The sequence below is a fragment of the Peromyscus maniculatus genome, chromosome 21, assembly GCF_049852395.1.
Source record: "Peromyscus maniculatus bairdii isolate BWxNUB_F1_BW_parent chromosome 21, HU_Pman_BW_mat_3.1, whole genome shotgun sequence".
Classification (NCBI taxonomy): Eukaryota; Metazoa; Chordata; class Mammalia; order Rodentia; family Cricetidae; genus Peromyscus; species Peromyscus maniculatus.
The window spans coordinates 21,395,295-21,416,334 of record NC_134872.1 but is presented as its reverse complement, the minus strand read 5'-3'; the positions used below and the strand labels follow the sequence as shown (position 1 = coordinate 21,416,334).

General features: G+C 44.1%; 1 protein-coding gene across 7 annotated transcripts; it reads right to left on the bottom strand.

The window, feature by feature from the left end:
• Positions 1 to 396: 396 nt before the first annotated feature.
• Nrbf2 (nuclear receptor binding factor 2) lies at positions 397 to 19,675 on the bottom strand. 7 transcript variants are annotated; one of them, XM_076557070.1, is made up of 4 exons: positions 19,446 to 19,675; positions 8,907 to 8,991; positions 3,776 to 3,816; positions 397 to 1,896 (listed from the first exon to the last, which is right to left on the bottom strand). In XM_076557070.1, the coding sequence occupies exons 1-4, from the start codon at positions 19,473 to 19,475 to the stop codon at positions 1,189 to 1,191; spliced, it is 864 nt and encodes a 287-aa protein (XP_076413185.1). In that variant the 5' UTR covers positions 19,476 to 19,675; the 3' UTR covers positions 397 to 1,188. The 7 variants fall into 7 exon arrangements, with proteins under 7 accessions (XP_076413185.1, XP_076413186.1, XP_076413188.1 ...); XM_076557071.1 differs by lacking the exon at positions 19,446 to 19,675 and adding an exon at positions 5,943 to 6,042 and having other exon boundaries at positions 8,907 to 8,922; XM_076557073.1 differs by lacking the exons at positions 8,907 to 8,991; positions 19,446 to 19,675 and adding exons at positions 5,943 to 6,042; positions 8,350 to 8,365.
• Positions 19,676 to 21,040: the final 1,365 nt, after the last annotated feature.

The following is a 21,040-nucleotide window of genomic DNA, read 5'->3' as shown; positions in this document are numbered from 1 at the left end:
GAATCGTCAGGTGAACAAAACCCATTACCTCTCTAACACACAGACTTGGAGTACAGGCTCCAACAGAGAACCAGACTACACAAGCGTACTACGAAATGTGCACAAGAGCTTCAACAAAACAGACAGAGGTCTAAGAAAACAGCAAAGCAGAGGGATGGGAGGAAGAGCAGAAGTGGCGGTAAGTACCCCATTCAAAACCAAGCTTTCCCTGGTGCTAGGCAAACTCCCTGCACTGAACTACACCCGTCTGTAAAGCTCATTGTAACGAGGAGGCTGAGATCCCGAGTCTGAAACTAGCATGGACTGTTTACTTCATAGCTGGGCTTTGTGGAAACAAAAGGCAGGAACACAGGGAGAAGCCACTGAGTGACTTGTTAACCACCAGCCACATTCAACGAGGGTATGAAACACAATTACTTTATTGATTTCTTACAATCAAATACTGCTAACTAGCATTACTTTCACACATGCATCATTCAGAACAAAGGAGAATTCCTCCGAATTTACAAATGATGCATCATATAACACAAAGTTAGAACTTAAAATGCACCCTGATTAATTATGTAAACTGGTAATTTTTTTAAAAAGCATAACTAATAATTTGGTTCCTTTCTTCATAAAATGGAAATGTAAATATTTCTCCTGATAGTCTTGAGGTTATCATTATATTATGAGTAGTGCAAACTGTGGCACATACAGTTCCATCTGGAAGGGTGTATCTTACACACCGTATCTCAACAAACAAAATGTGCATAAAATGCATACAGTCAATGCATGATAGAAAGCATGTTCCAAATACAAGTGAGCCTCTCAGGCCACCATATTTAGCTTTTGCATTATCATTTATGGCATTATAGATTAATTACACATGACATACTTTTATACATTTAACCCTGAAGATAAGAAAAATAACTGTTTGAAAAATTATTCCAGGTAGCCATTTGGTTTGTATCATAAGAAAGCGAACCTCCATCCAAGAGTTCAGTGTCTGCCCAGTCGGAAACATGAGCTTTAGTCATAAGATAAGTGATGTTTCACAGTGACTTTCCCAGGTCCCGGCACCGCCTCTCCTCCCACAGTATACCAGATGAAGGAGCAGTTCTGGGATCCTCTGGGGCATGACTTTCTTTCCCTTTGTATTCTTTTCTGGATTATCTGTGTCACCAGCCTCTCCAATGGCTTCCCATTTTAATCATTCATGAATCCTTTCAGAATGTCCTCAGAGAGCTCCATAAGAGGAAGTTCTGGAGATGGGAAATCCAGAGGAGGAAGATTAGGGATTGGAATGTCCTTGGCTTTCCCAGTGTTTGAGGCAAACTTCTGCCAGGTTGAAGAGGCTGTGGCAGTTTCCGAGTGTGGTGGCAAGCTCCACAGCTCCGACTTCTCTACAAAGTCGGCATCAACGTCCAGCTCCTTCTCTGTCGGACCTTTCAGAAGTCTGGCCTTCTCAGCCTTTAGTTGTTTATTTTCTTTCCTTAATCTTTCATTTTCAGCCACAAGAAATTCCACATGCCTCTTCAAATCTGCAATTTTGGTTGCCTGCTCCTCTATAATTGTTTTATCATCTTTTGGGGCTTTGCTTCCAATACACGGTTCTGTTGGCTCATTCTTTTGCTGAAGTAAATACAGCAGTGTGTCTGGATCCCTGTCAAGGACCCCCTGAAGCTCAGGGAGGCGCTTCTCTGCGGAAGGGATGTGTGTCTGAGGAAGAAGAGGGTTCTGGCCCTCCGCGTCCTCAGAGGGCTTGTGAGATGCCTGCAGGTGGGGAGTTCCGTCCCTGTCTGTGCTGTGCTGCGCTTTCAAGCGCTCCTCCCGCTTGGCTCTCTTCCACCTCTCCTGGATGAGGAGAAGCTGTTTCATGTGGCTGTCCCGTTGCAGTTCCAGTGATAAGTGAGCCTGGGATGCAGAAGAAAAGGTCAGCGTACAGAACTTAACATTAGAAAGCTCCCAGGCTCGAGTGCCTGAACACTTGCTTGAGTGGTTGTGGAATCTTTAGGAGGTATGGTCTATGGAGTGGCTTGCCTGTGGTGGGCCTTGAGATTCACAGCCAGTGTTCTGCTTCCTGACCCACAGAGATAACAAGCCATGCCACAGGCGGTCACAGTGGACTGCGCTCCAAGTGTCATGCTTCCCTACGATCCCCTTCATCTGTGGTCTTCCAATCCACAGGGTATTTGGAAAGCTTGCTGCACACTGTATGACAGCCATCACAAGGTCTACACTATCAGCTGTAGTTTGGTTCAGTGTGAGCAAAGTGTTTTTACCCTGCCCATGCTTACAGGACCCTTAGTTCAGTCACCAACCCTCTTAGACACCCATCATTATATCATCTTTCTAGCTAGGGGCGTAGCTCACTGGAATCATGTTCGCTAGCATGTACAAAGACCTAAGCTTGACCCTAGGCCACTGGAAAAAAGTAAAAACTTTGGATAAAGATTTTTCAAGAATTATTGAATTTTGTGTATGTGCATTAGTAGGTAGAGGTTACAAGAGGTATAGATCCCCTGCCATGAGCCACATGGAACCCTGGCTAGAGTGGCAAGCCAATGAAGAAAGGACAGACAGACACGGGTCCAGAAAAACCGATGGAGCCATGCCTACTACCACTGCACCCTGGCACCTCAGTGTTTGTTTCAAGAACAGCACAGGGCAGCAGCAGGCTGCTCTCTGAGGCAGCAGAGCGGTCTCACGCTGGAAAGAGCAGGGGGCAATGCTGGAGCAGCTAGTTTCTGCACACACCAGCCTTCATCCTGGACCAGAGGAAGAAACCTTTGTCAGACGGACCCATATGGGGAAAGGTTTTGCCAACTTGCCATGGGTCTGAAGCTATGGTATCTGTTGTGGCTGTGCCCAAGTAAACAATATACATTCACCATTCTGGGCTTCCTCTGTTAACTCCAAACTGCCATGTGGGTGATGGGAACCACAGCCAGCGCTTTTAAGGTCTCCAGCCCCAGAATGAAGGTATTTTTAAGACTTAGGCACAGGCCTTACCCAAACCCGTTAAGATAATACAAAGTCATCTTGAAACAGGTATCAAAGTCCAGGTATTCAAGAAACAAATAAATTATTCAGATTTAAATTGCCTCTGACAAGCAAAGTGTTGTCTATCTGGTTCCCCTGGGTCATTCCTGCTCCCTCACTGTGAGCCAGTGTCAAAGGCCAGTGGAGTATTAGGAAAGCTCCTCATGGGCTGTAAAGAAAACACCTGGCAATCTGAGGCCTGTAAGTAACAAGAGGAAACAGGAAAGCATGACTGGAACACCAATGGCGGCTCATATAGTTTTAATTTCCTTCCTAAAATACTGCATATTTTTCAGTGTTTTGAGAAAAGTACAAAACTTTTAGGTTTTACACAATTCAAATCTCCACAAGAAAACCTATCTTTAAAAAAAAAAAAATATTTTTCAGCTGGGCATTGGTAGAATATATCTTTAAGCCCTGCACTGGGGAGCAGAGGTGGATGGATCTCCGATTTCAAGGCTATCCCGCTCTACACAGTGTGCTCCAGGCCAGAAAGTACTATATAGTGAAAAAAGAAGAAAAAAAGACAAAGAAAAATCAAAGATTTTTACTTGTTTGTTTTGATAATGGAGGAGGGAGGAGTACATATGCAGTACCTAGGAAGGACAGAAGAGAGTAGCAGACCCCAGACTGACCGTGTTTGTGAACGGCCTGGCACAAGGACTGGGAACCGTATTTGGGTTCTCTGCACTGCTGAGCCGTCTCTTCAGCCCCCCAAAACATGACTGCAAATACGATTAGCATGTCTCACCTGCTCAGACTGTGTCAACTTCATGGCTTCAGAGAGATAAGCTGGTTAAAAAAACAACAACAACATATTAATATATGAACAGCATTGTCTTGTAATTTATAGGCTAATAATGAAGTGTTTACTGCTCACAATACAGAACTTGGTCTTCTAAGCAACTGTGCCAAAAAGGCAAATGTGAAAACATTATTAACTTCTCCCCAAAGAGTGTCACTGATAAAGAAATATTCCCTAGCCTACCTTAATTATTGGAGGCTTTAAAACCTCTAAAGTTGGTGGGGCTGGGGATCTAGCCATGACAGAGTACTTTGGCTAGCACAAACCTGGGCCCAAAAAGCAGAACAAGAAGATTTGCAGATTTTATGATGAAGGAACTTAAGATTCAATTAGAAAAAATTTTTCTATAGAAGCAAAATTAAGTTTTACTGAGGCCTCATGCTCAACAAACAATAGATATTCATGAGGGTCCATCTGAATATCTGTACTCTATCATTATGGTCTCCTATGAGAACTATTTTTATCAATTGTTTTTAAGCTATACCAACACCATATCAACAGCCTACCACTAATTAGGTACTTAAGAGCCCTAAGCCAGACACTGTGGCACACAGGCAATTCCAGCATTTCAGAGGTTGACACAGGAGGATCCCAAGTTCAAAACTAGCATAAGCTACACAGACTGTCTAAACAACACCCCCCAAAAAACCTTAGAATATGCTAATATAAGCCGGGTGGTGGAGGAGGTGGCGCACGCCTTTTATCCCAGCACTCGGGAGACAGAGCCAGGCAGATCTCTGTTAAGTTCGAGGCCAACCTGGACTACAGAGTGAGTTCCAGGAAAGGTGCAAAGCTACACAGAGAAAACCTGTCTTGAAAAACCAAAAAAAAAAAAAAAAAGAATATGATAATATATATAATATGATAATATATATAATATGATAATATACACTGTACAAGTTATTGAGGACAGAATATGATTTATGAAGACAGTCAAACTTCTCTTTGACCTCGATCAAATTCTGGGTGACTTAATCTGTTGAACCTTAATAGGTAATGCTCAAATCCTTACATTTTCTCTTTGTGCTAAGAGAAAGCTAACATGATTTGGATGTAGGGTCTCAGGGGCTGAAGAGATGGCTCAGTGGTTAGGAGCACTGGCTGTTCACCCAGAGAATTCCGGTTTGATTCCCAGCATCTACATGCTGGCTTTCAACTATAACTCCAATCTCAGGGGATCCAATGCCCTCTTCTGGCCTCCTCAGGCACCGGGGATAAATACTATGCACAAATGTATATATGCAAGCAAAACACCCATAAAATGCAAAAATAAAATTTATTTTAAATTTAAAAAAAAATTTTTTTAAGAAAATTTAGTTTCATGATGTAGCCCAGGCTGCCTTCAAACTCAACCAAACTCCTGACTCGGCTTCCTGAGTTGAGGCATTCACAGTCCGTGGTAGATCTTGAATGTCCCTGAAGCTCCAGTGCTAAAGGCTTCACTGCCATGCCATGGCACACGTGTGGAGTGAGAGGACAACTTGTGAGAATCGGCTCTCTCCTTCCACCGGGGAGGTTCCAAGGACTAAACTCAAGTCACCAGGCTGGGGGGCAAGCACATTACCTGCTCGTGTCTTTCCTTGTCCAAACTGAATTTCTAAAGCTGTCAAGAGGGCACAGTGGCTGAAGGCACTTGTAACACAAGCCCGACACCTGAGTTTAACCTTGGATCCCACTCCCAGAGTTGTCCTCTAACCTCCAAACATACTACAGCACATGTGTACCCCTCCCGCACACACACAAATAAAATCAAGTTCATTCTTCTCAGTTAGTTCTGTCACAATGCTGGAACCTTAACCCTGAAAACGAGAGCCCAAAAGTGGGGTCACTGTGTGACTCTGCCTGACGATACTATGCAGAGGTCACTGGCACTCATCTACACAAGTTTGGAACTGTGGAGAAGGGAGGCTACAGAAGGCAGCTTCAAAGGCTGTATGCGGAGCTTAGTGGGCAGTTGTGGTGAGAACACAGCAACCAGAATGCTGACCAGAATGCAGAGAATAATGTCCAGGCTCAGGAGGGTTCAGACAAAAATGTAACCCTGACTAATACAAAACCAAGAGCAAGTTCTACAATACTCAGGAACTCAAATTCATTTATAAATTACACTTACAGTCCTTTCCCGTTTTAGCTTTTCATGGCTTTCCTCATCTACTTGTTTTTAGCTTCTGCATTCTGCTATATGTTCCTCTGTAAGGTATTTTAAAGTCTTTCTGGAATAATCAGAATGAAATAACAAGTATTACTAATAATGGATCAAGCTCTCGCTCACTGTAAACCTTTTGGAACCTCTGATCTTTACACTAATTTCCCTTTGCAGATATTACAACACTGCTATCTGGTCTTAATCCAAATACTTTGAGAGATTTTTTTAAATTTCACGACTTAAAATTTCCTGTCTGCTAGGTTCTAGCAACCTTGAGATTCAAATTAGCTGTTTCTTCTCCAGGAAAAAAGATGAACTATCGTCTTTGCTCCAGCCATACTGGCCAGGATTATACACTCCTCTTCGACTCTCCCCGGCCCTTTACTCTTGGCATACATCTGTCAAGCTGCATTCTATCTCTTTCCCTTTTGTCCATCTGTTTGCAGACCTGTTGTGACATTCTATCCAGTGCTCTGCTATCGCTTGGATACACTATGGAATTTTCTTGTGACATCCCTCTCATATTGTCTGTATACACTTGTCTCCTCTGAACTACATTTTGCTTTAAACCACCAACTTAACAATTAGACTAGCTTTTACAAAATCAAGTTTAAAACAACTGGAAATGCTGACCTTGGCAGAGCCCTGAAACTTACATATATACCTACGGATAACCCACAAGTGCAAAAAATTCAGCAAGGACCACACTACCACTTTAGAGATTTCCCACAATAAAGTCTTAGAGCTGGTACAAGAAGAAAAAGAAAAAAGTTATTTTAAAGAAAAAGGGGAAGGAAAAATGGCTGGGCTGTCAAGAGCACTACTGCTCTTTAAAAGGACCCAGATTTGGCTCCCAGCACCCACATAGGGTTGTTACTCCAGTTCCAGGGATCCAATGTCCTCTTACCTCCATGAGCACCTGCACAAATGTAGCACACATAAACAAGCAGGCATCCATGTCCACATAAATATAAAATCAGTATTACTTTAAAATTGAAAAGATGAAAACTTGGTTCCCTCACTTTGATAATCTAATACTGAAATCTATGAAAGGACTATCTCAAAAAAATTTTTTTTACTGAATTTTTTTTCATATATTTTGATATTTTCTTTCCCTTCCCAACCCCTCCCAGATCCTTTCCACTTCCCTACCCACCCAACTTCACGTTTTCACTCTCTCAAAGAAAAAACAAAACAAAAACCAGTAAGACAAAAAAAAATATCAAAACAAAATTAAAATGCTCAACCCCACACTCCCCAAAGCATGAGGTCTGTTTTAAGCTGGTCAGCTGCTCCTGGGCCTGGGGCCTGCCATGGCGTGTGGTTGATATTCCCATGGCACGGCACTAGAGAAAATCCATTTTCCCTTCCCCAGCAGGTATCAACTGCAACAGCTTCTTGGTTAGAGTTCACTTCCCTTTCTCAGTGCTGGGATTTTCTGGTTTGAACCTGTAGAGGTTTTATGCATGCTGTCAGTCTCTGTGAGTTCATGTCTATCAGTCCTATTGTGTTCAGAAAAATCTTAACAATACTGGCAATTATAATGCAAGGCTAATAGTAAAAGTAGATGTTAAGTAAATAGTAAGAACCACCACCAAACCTATTTATTTGCAGGTTCTCTACCACCGAGCTACTTTGCCTAGTCTCACATAGTTGTTCAAGTCTTCAAAGACAAAAGATCTTAGGAATGATGTTTTTCCTCTCTTCACGTTCTTCAGAATATCTTGCACTTAGTGCACAACATTCGATGATTCACTCCACTTTAACCTATGACATACACAGGAAACCTAATTCACTAAGGTTAATGAACCAGGGCTCTCATCCATATCATGGTTTTCTTAAACCTGGTCTATCATGGGAGTTACTACAAGTCAACCATCTGGTTAATAATATGGTTGAGGAGAGATTTAAGACCACTAGTTTCATGCTGTAGAAAACTACACCAAACATAAAAATACTCAAAATATTTCTGAGATGCCCAGTTATGTACTCAAAACCTAGACAGCAGACACATGGGCATACTACAATGGTAAAGCTAATTCTTCGTTGGTGGTGGTTTTAGGAAAGAGACTGGCTGTAGAGTCACAGCTGGGGTCAAACTGTGGGAAGTTCCCACCTCTCACCAAAGCGTGAGGATTACAGGTGTGAGCCACTCACTAACACAACTAATTTCAATTGTTTTCAGCTGGGTGTGCCTAGGACATACCTTTGATCCAAGCACTTCAGGAGGCGGAGGCAGGAGGAGTGCTCAAGTCTGGGAAGTAACCTAGGCTATATGAGTACTAGGATATCAAGAGCTAGCTAAGCAAGGCCCGGAATCAAAACATATTCTCTCTCAACAATTACTTACAGGCACAACATACCAAAGATTTACCTAAAGCAGTGCCCACTGTGACTCTGTATTTCAACAGTAAAATAACATCCTTTTCCCTGCAGGAAAGAACTCTGCTCTTGTCAGAAGGGAAGGAAAAGTGCTTCCTAGCAGACCTTGTTCTAGAACAGACACGACCATTCCACCCATTGTCAATGAGACACAAGCTCTGGAAAACAGGGCACTCAGATCGATTATGAAGAAGCTAACTCAGAAATTTGGGTCTCTATTTGGGTCTCTGATAAGAAACCAATGAATGCTAAGTGAATGCTTACACTATGCTCCATCTCCAGCCCCAGAAAGCCAATAACTAAATGACATTTAGCAATAGTAGATACAGTATGTGTGTATACTGTATGTACACACACACACACACACACACACACACACACACACACACACACCAGAGCTAAATGACAATTACCAATAACAAAGTATTCTTGTTCCTTTTGTTTTGTGATAGGATTTCACTTGGCAGTCTAAGCTGGCCTCCAAATCATGGCACTACTCCTGGCCTCAGTCTGCCAATAGCTCTATCTAGTATTTCTTAAGAAAAATACCTGTAGCCTTTTTGTGACAAGAAATGGCCTCTTCGTATTTCCCAGCAGCTAACAAACGGTCTGCTCGTCGGCTCTGTTGGTGAGCCTAGAAGACAAACATTCTGTGTTACTCCAAATTATAAAATAAGACTTTAAAAAAACAATCTTTTAGCCAGGTGGTGGTGGTGCATACTTTTAATCCCAGAACTCGGGAGGCGGAGGCAGGCAGATCTCTGTGAGTTCAAGGCCAGCCTGGTCTACAGAGTGAGTTCCAGGACCAGGGTTGTTACACAGAGAAACCCTGTCTTGAAAGACAAACAAACAAAAACCCCAAAAACAAACGAACTATACTATGCAAGGAGCCAAGCCTAGAACCATATCATCTGATAGGAACTGGCAACTCCTCTCTACCCATAACCGTCTTCAGTTATCGGTACCCATAACCGTCTTCAGTTATCGGTTCTAACTGCTAAATGACCTCTATTCTTCCACAGCTCAGAGTAACCAAAAGAGTTACAATCCCGGGTATTACTCAAAACATGCACTTTCTTGATATTTAACTAGATATTTCAAATAAACATTTTGTACTTTCAATAGTCTGTATAGTCTAAAGACTTTAACCAAGAAACATATTATGAAAAATTCAAACTTCTCTTATAGCTGTTCATTCTTCCCTTTAAACATTAAAAAACTACTTGCCTTAAAATTCTAAAAAATATGCAGTTGAAGGATTCTGATATTAATATTTAATATTAATATTTCTTCATGTACAATTCATAAAAAAAAGAGGCAAACTTAAGAGGATCTAAAAATCAAAGGGCTTAGATATCCCTACTGTAGAGGTATATGGATTAAACAGTACTTTCCTTACATGGATACTTCAAGTTTCCCAAAGCCTCCAGCCATAGAGCCACACACCTGTAATGCTGGCTCTCAGGAGGAGCAAAGTCATCTCCTAGCTAGCTCAGGTTAGTCTGATCAATGCAGCAAGTCTATGTCATAAAAGACCAAAGGAGGCCGGGCGGTGGTGGCGCATGCCTTTAATCCCAGCACTCAGGAGGCAGAGGCAGGCGGATCTTTGTGAGTTCGAGGCCAGCCTGGTCTCCAAAGCGAGTTCCAGGAAAGGCACAAAGTACACAGAAACCCTGTCTCAAAAAAACAAACAAACAAACAAAAAAACCCAAAAGGTAAAACATCTGTCTAACATGGCAAGGCTTTCAGTTCATTACAAGAATGGCAATAAATAAATTAATAAGTTAGTGAGTGAATGAATGAATGAATGAATCCTCCAAAGGTGAAGATATATATAGCTCAGGACAGAGCACCTGGCTAGCACTTATGAGGCTGGCTGTTAGATCACAAACTATGGGCTGCAGAGATGGCTCAGAGGTTAAGAGCAATGGCTGTTCTTCCAGAAGCCCCAGGTTCAATTCCCAGCAGCCACATGGTGGCTCACAACCATCAATAATGAGATCTGGCACCCTCTCTGGCCTGCCAGCATACATGCAGACAGAACACTGTATACACAATAAATAGATCACAAACTGCAACAACAAAAGAGCTTGAATACATAGCTTTGTCGACCTGTTTCCTTCTCTTCCTTAACAAGGCCAGTAACTTATATTAAGATTATACTATTTAGATAGAAGGGAACAAGAAAGCAATAGAAGGGGGAGGGAAAACAGTCAGGCACACAGGATGGGACAAAGTTCCTAACCAGCATGGGCTTTCCTCTCTTAACAAGCCTACAGATGGCTTAGCAAAGCTTCTTTACGAAACAAAGAAAGGTCTGGGGCAGGTGCATACCTGTGATTACAGCACTCAGGAGTAAGGGAAGAGAAGTGAGTTCAATGCCAGAGTGGGACCTCTTCTCAAACAAAAAGACAGGCATGCAAGCATGTGCATGGTGGATGTGGTGGCTGTTTTTAAATCAACCTAACACAAGCTTAGGTTATCTGGGAAGAAGGAACCTCAACTGATATCACACCCTCAGAGTGGCCTGTAGGCAAGCCTATAATGACTGAGGTGGAAGGGCCCAGTACACAAGGGGCAGGGCCACCCCTGGGCAGTTGGTCTGGGGTTAAGAAAGCAGGTCTGAGCAAGCCATGAGGAGCAACCAAGTAAGGAGCATGCTTCCATGGGCTCAGCTTCAGTTCCTGCCCTGACTTGCCTGGACGATGGACTACAGGCTGTTAAGTCATCAGCTTTCTTCCCTACACTGATCTTGGCCACTGTCTTGGTTACTATTCTACTGAGGCAGTGAGATACCATGACTAGGGCAACTCTAATAAAAGGAAGCATCTGAGACTTGCTTAGTTTTAGAGGGTTAGTCTATAATTATCACAGTGGGGAAGCAGCAATCATGGTGTTGGGCCAGTAGTTAAGAACTTTACATCCTGATCCACAGGCAGCAGGCAGAGACTGGGACTGGAGTGGGCTTTTGAAATATCAAAGACATCCCCAAAGACACCTCCTCCAACAAGGCCACATCTACTCCAAGAAGACCACACCTCCTAACCCTTCTGTGCAAATATTTGAGTCTATTGGGGCATTCTCATTCAAACCACCACATTCATGGTGTTTATCATAGCAATGGAGAACAAAAATGTCTCAGAGCCTTACTTGTAGCAGAGAGAGAGAGAGAGAGAGAGAGAGAGAGAGAGAGAGAGAGAGAGAGAAGTACTGGTAACCCTTGTTCACAACAGCATTATTCACAATAACCAAAATGGGACTGTTAGAATTCTGCCCTTACTCCAGCTGCATGACCGCACATGCACAGTTTAGGAGTTAAGCAAAGGGTCTTGCATCTTACATCATCAGTGTGCGCTGGTAACTACATGCACGCTGTGTGGTCACGCAATCAGTGCATGTGTGGTGTAGCTCCGTAAGCCGGCCTGTGCATGTTCACTGGGAACCCTTAAAAAGCTGAAGGTAGACCCCCCCCCCTCTCCCTCCCTCCCTCTCTGCTCTCTGCATGTGCTCCTTCTCTGGCTTGGTTCTCTTACCCCTCCCCCCCACACACACACCCCTCTTCCTCCTAATAAAGCTCTGACACGAATACCGGGTTCTGTCGTGACCATGACCTTTCCACGAGGTAACCAGCATTGTTTATCATTCATTTCAGGGACCGATGCAAATATTCACAACAGAGGTATAGACAAATCAAGGAGAGTATGTCTGCTCAAGGGAATCTATTCAGTCTTAAAAGGGAAGGGGCATCTTACCACAATATGAATATATTTAACCTTATTGAACTATGCCCATAAAAATGATTAAAATGATAAATTCTATGGGTTTGGGTTTGGGTTTTGGTTTTTATGTGTTTTTTAAGTGAAAACATTAATCTGTTCTGTCAGGTGTAAAATGACTTATCTTGAAGGCTTTTCATGAACTGTACCATAACTGCTTCATGGAAATCACTTTTGCAACTGACATTACAAATACATGCTGGGCTTGTTTGTTGAGTGAGACTCAAAACAAAGCAAAGGTGAAGACAGAAACAGAAACCAGCACTTCTGCTTGTATTTCCCTACTTCTACTTCTGTAAAGAAGAAACAAACTGTTTTTAAAGGCAAGATCATCCCTCCTCATTGTTCCAGAGGGCTTTTATTCTTCAAATAGCAATTATGCAAACTTTCCCCTAAATCTCAATTTATGAATAGAGGCTTAAAATAATAGGTTAATTTTAACCATGGAGGCTTGGAATGAGCAAAAAGTATGTTCTGAGCACCTAAATATTTTCTAGTATTCAGGTAAAACATTTGAAGTGGGATGGAGCAGATTTTTGAGATAGGATCCTATGTCTGGCCTTGAAATCCTGGTTCTCTTGCCTCTACCTCCTCCTACACGCTGGGAGTACAAATGTGCACTGCTCCCAGATGAAAGGGCACATCTTTTGAGAAGACTGTACAAACAATGAAAGCTGGCAGATGATCTGCAATCAACAGTGGTATTCAATCAACAAGGTCTTAGGGAGGAAGCAGAAACAGAAGAGTGAATGAAGGGATCACATGCAGGTGCCTTCACCTTTTTTGAGCTCTAAAAAAATTTAAAAGTCCACAGCTTTTCTTTCACAAAAGAAAACTTATGTGAAACCCCACAGCACCTCATAACAAGGACAGTACAGCAGACCCAACCCTACCAAGAGCCAAGGTGCTCTAGGATCAAGTTCTGACTCTCACTCTAACCCAGCTAAGTTGTTTACTTACTCAGTAATAAATCTGAACCTGGTCACTGTTTAGGAGTTGCAAAGAGAATTCAAACCATTTGGGCATCTGGTTAAAATGCAGGTTTTCAGCCTGTAGTTTTGCAGTAGGGTTTGCAAATCTACTGAGGTGAGGCTGTGACTGAGAATCATGGACACATCTTAAGAAAGAATCAAGGACAAGCCAGGCACAATGGTGCACACTTTTAATCCCAGCACTTGGGAGGCAGAGGCAGGAGGATCTCTGAGTTGGAGGTCAGCCTGTTCTACAGAGTGAATTCCAGGACAGTCAGGTGTCTACAGAGAAATTCTGTCTCAAAAAAAAAAAAAAAAGAAAGAAAGAAAGAAAGAAAGAAAAGAAAAGGAGAAGAAAAAAAAGAGGAGGAAGGGAGGAAGGGAGGAAGGGAGGAAGGGAGGAAGGGAGGAAGGAAGGAAGGAAGGAAGGAAGGAAGGAAGGAAGGAAGGAAGGAAGGAAGGATAGATCAGAAACAAGGAGCAAGGATAAAGTGCAATCCAAGACGTCACAGATGATGGCTCACACCTCTAATCCCAGCCCTAAGGAGGCTGAAGCAGGATCACAAGTTAGAGGCCAGCCTGCAACTTAAGACATTGTCTCAGCTCCATGTTTGCCAGGCATGGTGGTGCACACCTATAATCCTGGTCCTTGGGAAGTGGTGAAGGATGAGGAATTCAAAGCCATCCCTAGCTACATAATGAGTTTGAGACCAGCCTGAGCTACATGAGACCCTGTCTCTAGACAAATGGTAATAAAAAGGTAGACAATACTATAGAAACCTATTTTGATAGTTATTGTTATTTTTTTTAAAGACTCTTTAGGATTCCCACTTAAAAACTGATCTGTTTAAATACTGTTATTGGTACGATTACAGCCATTAAAATAAATCCATGAATATGTTTCTTTAGAAATTCAAAGTAAAAACTAGAAAATCAAAGCTGGGTAGTGGTGGCACACACCTTTAATCCCAGCACTCGGGAGGCAGAGGCAGGCGATCTCTGAGTTCAAGGCCAGTCTGGTCTACAGAGTGAGATCCAGGAAAGGCGCAAAGCTACACAGAGAAACCCTGTCTCAAAACAAACAAACAAAACAACAACAACAAAAAAAAACTAGAAAATCAAAACACAACCTACCTCTTTCTGTACACTGCTTTTCCTCAGCAACTGTGATTCTTATAGCAGGGACCACATTCTTATACTGCCTGGCTTTCTGGACACTTTAAAAAGAATCCCAAACCCTGGATTTTCAAACCTGGGTTCAGAAAGCAAGTACAGCAATAAAACTTGAAATGGTTTTAACTACATGACATTCTGAGAGTGGCCAGGCAGAAACACAGGCCTGAAGAAAGTGAAACAGTCCAAAGCCTATCAAAGGAATCCTACTCCTAAGTTCCAGACTCCACAGGCTCTTGGACATTGTACACTGTTCTTCCTGCCCCTTTCTTTGGGCAGCATCTCTTTGGACTTAAGCTAATAGGAGTGAGCTTCCATTATCTAAAACCAACAAAAATCCTAGAAACTACAATTGGTTACTAAGTCAATGAATTTACTCTCAAGGATTTTTTGCTTCTTCAGGCTGCTTTAAAAATGCAAGTTCAGGGCTAGCTTTCTCAGCACGGTGGTGCTCGCCTATAGTGCCAGCATACTCAGGGGCAGAGCTCTGTCAGTTGGAGGCCAGCCTGGTCTACATAGCAAGTGCCAGGACACAGAAAAATCTTGTCTCAAAACAAAACAAAAACCCTCCAAGGTTATAAATTAGAGTATCTTCTGTATCTTCCAATTTATTAATTTCTAATCTGGAGGAAGTGCTATATTAAGAGGAAAAGAAAACACCATTCCAAATATTAGAAAGAAGGCAGAGGATAGCTACTGTATTCCTGACAGGTATGGTCTTCAACTGGGAGCAAAGGAGAAACGGTATCCTTATGCCCCTGTCCCAGTCACTAGGACAGGTATCAAGTCTTTTGAGAACAATTAAAGTGGTGGTAAGTGCTCCGGTGAACTTGAGGACCTCATCTCAACTCTGAAGACCAACTTTCCCCTTGTGCTACTTTGTCTATCGGCTTCTTCCTCCCGTCAGTTTCTAGTTGAGCTTGTTCTTGTTTTTCCAAAACTGTCATCACCTGCTGTGTAGACGGTGAGAATCTAGTATAGGATTCTCATGACAGGTTATGAAATCAATTTGGTGAATTCTGATAGTATTAAAAAATCCAGAGGCTAGAGAGACAGCTAAGCAGTAAGAGCACAGGCTACTCTTCCAGAGGAACTAAGTTTGATTTTCAGCACCCACATGGTGGCTCACTAAGGTCTGAAACTCCACTTCCTGGGGACCTAATGACCTCTTTTGGCCCAAAGGCACCAGGCACATATGTGGTGTACAAACATACATGAAGGCAAAACTCCCCCCCCCCTCTCTCTCTCTCTCACACACACACACACTTTAAGCCATCCAACAGTAAGTATTACAGCACCTCATATACAAGAAAAAGTTATAGTTTGGTTTTATTTAGTGTGAAATGTGAGAGGCCCATGTTTCTGCAGAAACCCAAGATATATTCCATAATATAGAAAGCTTGGCAGTATTACACACAAAACTGACTTATCAATCTGTAAGGACTTCTCAGTGCAGATCACAGGTAAAGCAGATGAGGAAATAATGCCCTAACACAAAGCTCAATGATTTATTTTAGATTCTAACTTTCGAACCCCACTATCTCAATTTATTCTGCATTTCAATGTCATAATCTATAGCATCGGTAGAATAGCTCATCTAGCTACTAAGGCAAGAGAAACAAGAGAATAATGAAGCCCTACCATTTACTAATTGTTGGCTATAAATTAGCACTCCATTACCACCAATCCCCATCCCAAAGTCCAACCCTGCCTATGGCACAGGATTTATTTTCCTTAGGTTATTTTTGGGGTAACACAAAAGGGATTAAAATAGCCTATTTTTTCTTTAAAGATTTTAATTCTAACACACCTGGCATAAGACAGTTACAAAGACTTCAGCTACATAAAAGGTGGGCATTCCTTAGCCCACGATAGGAATCTTTTCCTTGTATGAGATGCCTGAAAGCATTAACCACTTCAGGCAAAGTAAGAACTAAGTACTCCAGAAAGAAGCTCAGGTTTCCAACAGACACTCCCAGCACTCTTAAGCCTGAACAGAGAGAAAACAGGTGTGACTGACTCAAGGATGAACATATAAACAGCACAACAAAACACGTGTGGCTGTGCGGTCACATGGGCACAGCCTGCAGCAGCCACAGCATGCAAAGCAGGAACAACAGTCATGCACGCTGAGGTCTGACATCACTACCCAAGCTAGCAGCACTGGAAATTATCTCACGGAAGTTCTGACGACCATTTGCTACCAGCTGAATGCCAAAACTGAATGCATGGAAAAAAATTACCTAACACACACTATGTGATTTTATAAGTTACAATCTTTCCACATTAAAAATGAACAAGCTGTGTGTGGTGGTACAGGCTTGTCATCACAGTGCTGAGGAAACTGAGGCAGGAGGATCACAGGTTGGAAGCTAGCCTGAACTATACACTGTGGCCTGGTCTTATGACCCTACCTCAAATAAGCAAATAACACACAGGAGAAAACTTGATAGAACAAATTTATCCAGAATTGAAAGACTTTTTCCTTCAAGGGAAATAAAATTTCTCTTGACCAACTCTGAAACTTAGAGAGCTAGCACATCTGTAACAGCTACATCCTAAAGTGTAGCACTAATTCAAACTAGTCTTTTCCATGTCCTGAAAATTCATTGTGAAAAAATTAGCCCTGCTATGACCCTAACAATGAAACTCCACAGCAGAGGCAGTGGTGACATATGGCTCAATATAGACCCATGAAAATGACAAGTACACTAATATGGAAGTATTGCTAGAAACAGGTCATAGTGAGTTGGAATGCAAAATGTACTTAAGTCACTGACCTAAGCGATTATTTAATTTCCCTCAATTCAGGCATGTTCATCAATAAATCTCTCAAACAATTCTTACTAAATTCCAAGGATGCTCTGAGGACATAGGGCTCTAAACCCATGTACAGTAGTGAAGTCCTTATATTATGAATCTGTAGTACACACCAATGATAAACTTGTATAGTGTACTAGAATTTACAAAGAGACTCATTAAGTCACAAAATTCAGAGCTACTTTTAATGTTGAGTAAACAAGATACTGTGCTTTATTCACTGACAATCAAAAAAGAAAAAAGAAAAAGAGAGAGAGAGAGACTATCTTCAAAACTTTAAGTCTAGGGCTCAGGGGATAAAGACACTCGACACCAACTTGGTTACCTGAGTTCAAACCCCAAACCCACACTGCGGAGAACTGATGCTCCCAAGTTGTCCTGATTTCCACCCATGTGAAACACACACATACACATACACACACACGTGAAACACACACATACACACATGTGAAACACACACATACACATACACACACACGTGAAACACACACATACACACATGTGAAACACACACATACTCTCTAACAGAGGCTTACCACTGCTACTTTGCAACACTCTTCATGCAAGCAAAATCTCAAATGGCTTAAAAATTCAAGCTGCCACGTTTCTGAAGTTTGACACATAAATTTTAAGACGGGATAATGAAATTGTGCTAGCCTAATTTACCTATTTAACAAAAACAAACAAACAAAAAACAACTCACCAGGGCATGGAGGCATGGGCCTGGAATCCCAGCATTTACAAAGGAGGATGATCCAGTGCTTGAGACCAGCCTAGGCAACAGGGTGAGCCGGCTCAGGCGAACAGCAGATAAATAAAAGCGCTGCTGCCATCCTTTACCTAATTTTTCCTAGACTGAGCACTTGGTGCTCCACCTCCCACTGAAACCCAGTTTCTGTCCTCTCCTAAGCCACAACACACTAGTTGAGTAGTTAGCTAGGGTCATGCTACACCCTGCTGCCAAATAAAGTGAAGCTACCTGGAACTGAACCAGGGATGGCTCTGCAAGGACACTTGAACTTTGAAGCACTTTGTAAACAGCTGGCTCCGACGAATAATCTTCCTGTGGAGTTTCAGTATTGAGCCATCCACGCCTCACCGCAAACTGTATTGACCATTCGAGCTCTCTTAAAAACAAGAGGTGCAAGATGTTCCCCAGGCTTTCAAAAACTCACCAATCTAGCCCAATCGACCTTAAGTGTAAACAACTTAGAGATGGATGCAGGACCTAACTTAGTAACTCTGGGATGGGCTCCTCAGAGCTGCTAACCTGGCTCCAGCGAGGTGATCACTCTCAGGCGGTCAAGCTCAAGTCCAAATCTCATTAAAGTGAAAGGTCAAGGGCTTTATGGTCTCATTATAAGAGTGGCTAAATCCTCCAACCTTCTATCTAAAAAGCACAGTTCTACGTGCCTAGTATCTGTGTACGTCTTTAATCCTCACAAGAAACCTGGAAAAGAAAACGAGGTGAAAATGCTTGCTCAAGGTCCCGAAGCTATTAGGTGACTAAGCCAGAGTTCAAATCCAAGCAGATTTCTGGCTCCAGAAATCTATACTCTCAAACCACAGGCTCGGGCTTTTCTGCACAGCACGGAGCACCAGGCTCTTCCAAGCCAGCAGGGCCGAGTTCCAAAGAGAGAAATCAATCCTCCGCGGTCTTGTTCGCAACCCCACATCAAAAACCACCTACAAACTTGGGACTTCAAAGTTCTAGTCTGCAACGCTAAGAGATCAGACGTCTGCATCTCAATTACGTGAACCTTTCCCAGGAAACCCAAAGACGCCCGGTGTGACCACTCTTTGGGAGGAAAAAAAAAAAAAAAAACAACTCTGCGAGCGGTTTGGGGTTGGGGGGGGGGGGAGTTGTCTGGGAGAGGCCTTTTTTTTTTTTTTCTGCCTAAAACAATAAGGACCGGGGTGGTCCCTGTGCTTTTTCCGAGAAAGCGAACCTCTCTGGTACTTTCAAGAGACCTAAAGCAATGAGACTGGGCTGCGGCGGAGGGGACTGTGGCTCCTATCCAGCTGTTTCCAAGGGACCTTCGGTTGGCGCAGCTGGGAGGGCAGCCTGGAGATGGGGGTGGGTGGGGGTGAGGGAGGTGCGGCCCGGACACCCCGACTTTGCCCGCGGCCTGCAAGGCGGCTACGTGGCGCCGGGACGCGGTCCCAGCAGGGCAGAAGCGACGGGCCCCGAGGGAGCGGCCTGGGCCCCGGGGGTCGAGGTCCGTCCCCCACCACCGCCACCACCACCACCGCCACCGCCGCCACCGCCCAGCTCGGTGCGGTTCCCCCGGACGATCCGGGTTGTTGTCCCTCCGCCCGCGTTCCCCCGCCAGCCCGCGGCCACTCACAAGGTTGAGGGGTCCTTCCATCACTTCCATAGACCCCGGGGTGAGCGGCGGCCCGAGGCGGAGCGGCGGCGCCTGGGCACATGGAGGGGCAGCGAGGGCAGGAGACGCGGCGGGCGGGCTGACGGGCGGGCGGGCTGGCGGGCGGGCGGGAGGCTCCTCACGGCGCCCGGAGCCGGCAGTGAGAGCCCCAGAGCGACGGCCGCGCCACTTCCGCCTCCGACGCCGCGCCGCGGGGCGTCCCTGCGTCGCCACGCACGGCGCCCGCCGCGTCACGCGCCGGCGGCGGGGGCGGGGCTCCGGGGAGGAGGAGGGGGGGGAGGAAGGAGAGTGAGGACGGGAGGGGGCGGGGCTAAGGGGGGCGGGGACGTCCGCTAGCTGGTGACGTGGGCCCCAGCTCCTCGCGCGCGAGAGTCTGAGGTTTAGGCTGCTTGACCTCTGCCCCTGCGTCACGTGAGAAGCTGGGGTCGGGGTCTGGATAGTAGTGGACCTGGTCTCTTGGTGCAGTTGGTCTTTCTTGCTTCCTTCCGGCAGGCTTTCCCAGATCCTCTCTTTGTCACCTCCCACCCCTCCTTTCCCGTGTCTGTTCTCACTGTTGACTTTTTTCAAGAAGCAAATTGGAGCCAAGTTTAGGCCATGCTCCAGGTCGCCCTAGAGGAGGTCTCCACACCTTCACCTTCTGAGAAAAGAGTCTGTGTGTAACTTGAACACGTGTCAGCCCTGGTCCCTCAGCCTCTTGGGTACTGTGAGTAAAAGCAGATGCCACCATACCTCCACTCCACCTTGGGGACCGACAGAGATAAGTGACCCCTGGCTTAGACTCAAAGAGTTGCTCACAAACTAATACTGAAACAAGAAGGATTGCAAACAGCCAAGGATAGCGGTTCTTCAACAACTGTGTGCCAAATCACTGAGCTGAGTGATTCCTTCTGTTCCAGAATCTACTGACAAGTAGCTATGGGAAAGGGGGCTAGAGAGGAGCTGAGAGGGAGACTAACCAAGATACTGTTGGATGAAGGAAACAGGCCTTATCTGGGGATTTTACAGTACCAAATGCCATAAAGAGAAATCAAAGAACTGCATGGATGGACTGTATGGAATAGCAATAGAACCTGACTTCAAGTTCGTGACTCATCTTCTCTCAATGATGGACTGCAACCTGGAGTTGCAAACCAAATAAACCTTTCTCCCTGATAGTGCTTGTGGTCAAGGTATTTTATCACAGCAACAGAGCAGAAACTACAACCATGGCGTAGTAAAGTATTTCAGACTCTCTCAAGAGGATAAAACTGAAAAGCAGAGATTTTTGAAAGAGCTGGTCTTACGAAGTCCCCAGTGCTGTCAGCTCCCCAAGGAAATGCAGTCTATGTGACAACAAAGTCCAGCCCTGAGTGGTTCATTCCCCAGGGGCTTGCCGAGTTAGAAGGGTTCCTGATGCTTTCCAGAGTGTACCACCAGCCTCAGTTCCAGAGATCCTTTAGATCGTAGACACTCTTATTGCTTTTACACTACACAGATCAAAGAATATTGACTCACTGTGAGGGATCCTTGGCTATTAAGAAATCGTCCCCTTAGCCGGGCGTGGTGGCGCACGCCTT

Bases quoted from the DNA above. Each gene is read 5' to 3' on its own strand.
- Nrbf2 (XM_076557070.1), bottom strand. From the start codon at position 19,475: ATGGAAGTGATGGAAGGACCCCTCAACCTT. The intron at 8,992-19,445 runs GTGAGTGGCCGC...TTTGTCTTCTAG, and splicing joins TGGAAGGACCCCTCAACCTT to GCTCACCAACAGAGCCGACG. The intron at 3,817-8,906 runs GTATTTTTCTTA...TTTTTTAACCAG, and splicing joins TTGTCACAAAAAGGCTACAG to CTTATCTCTCTGAAGCCATG.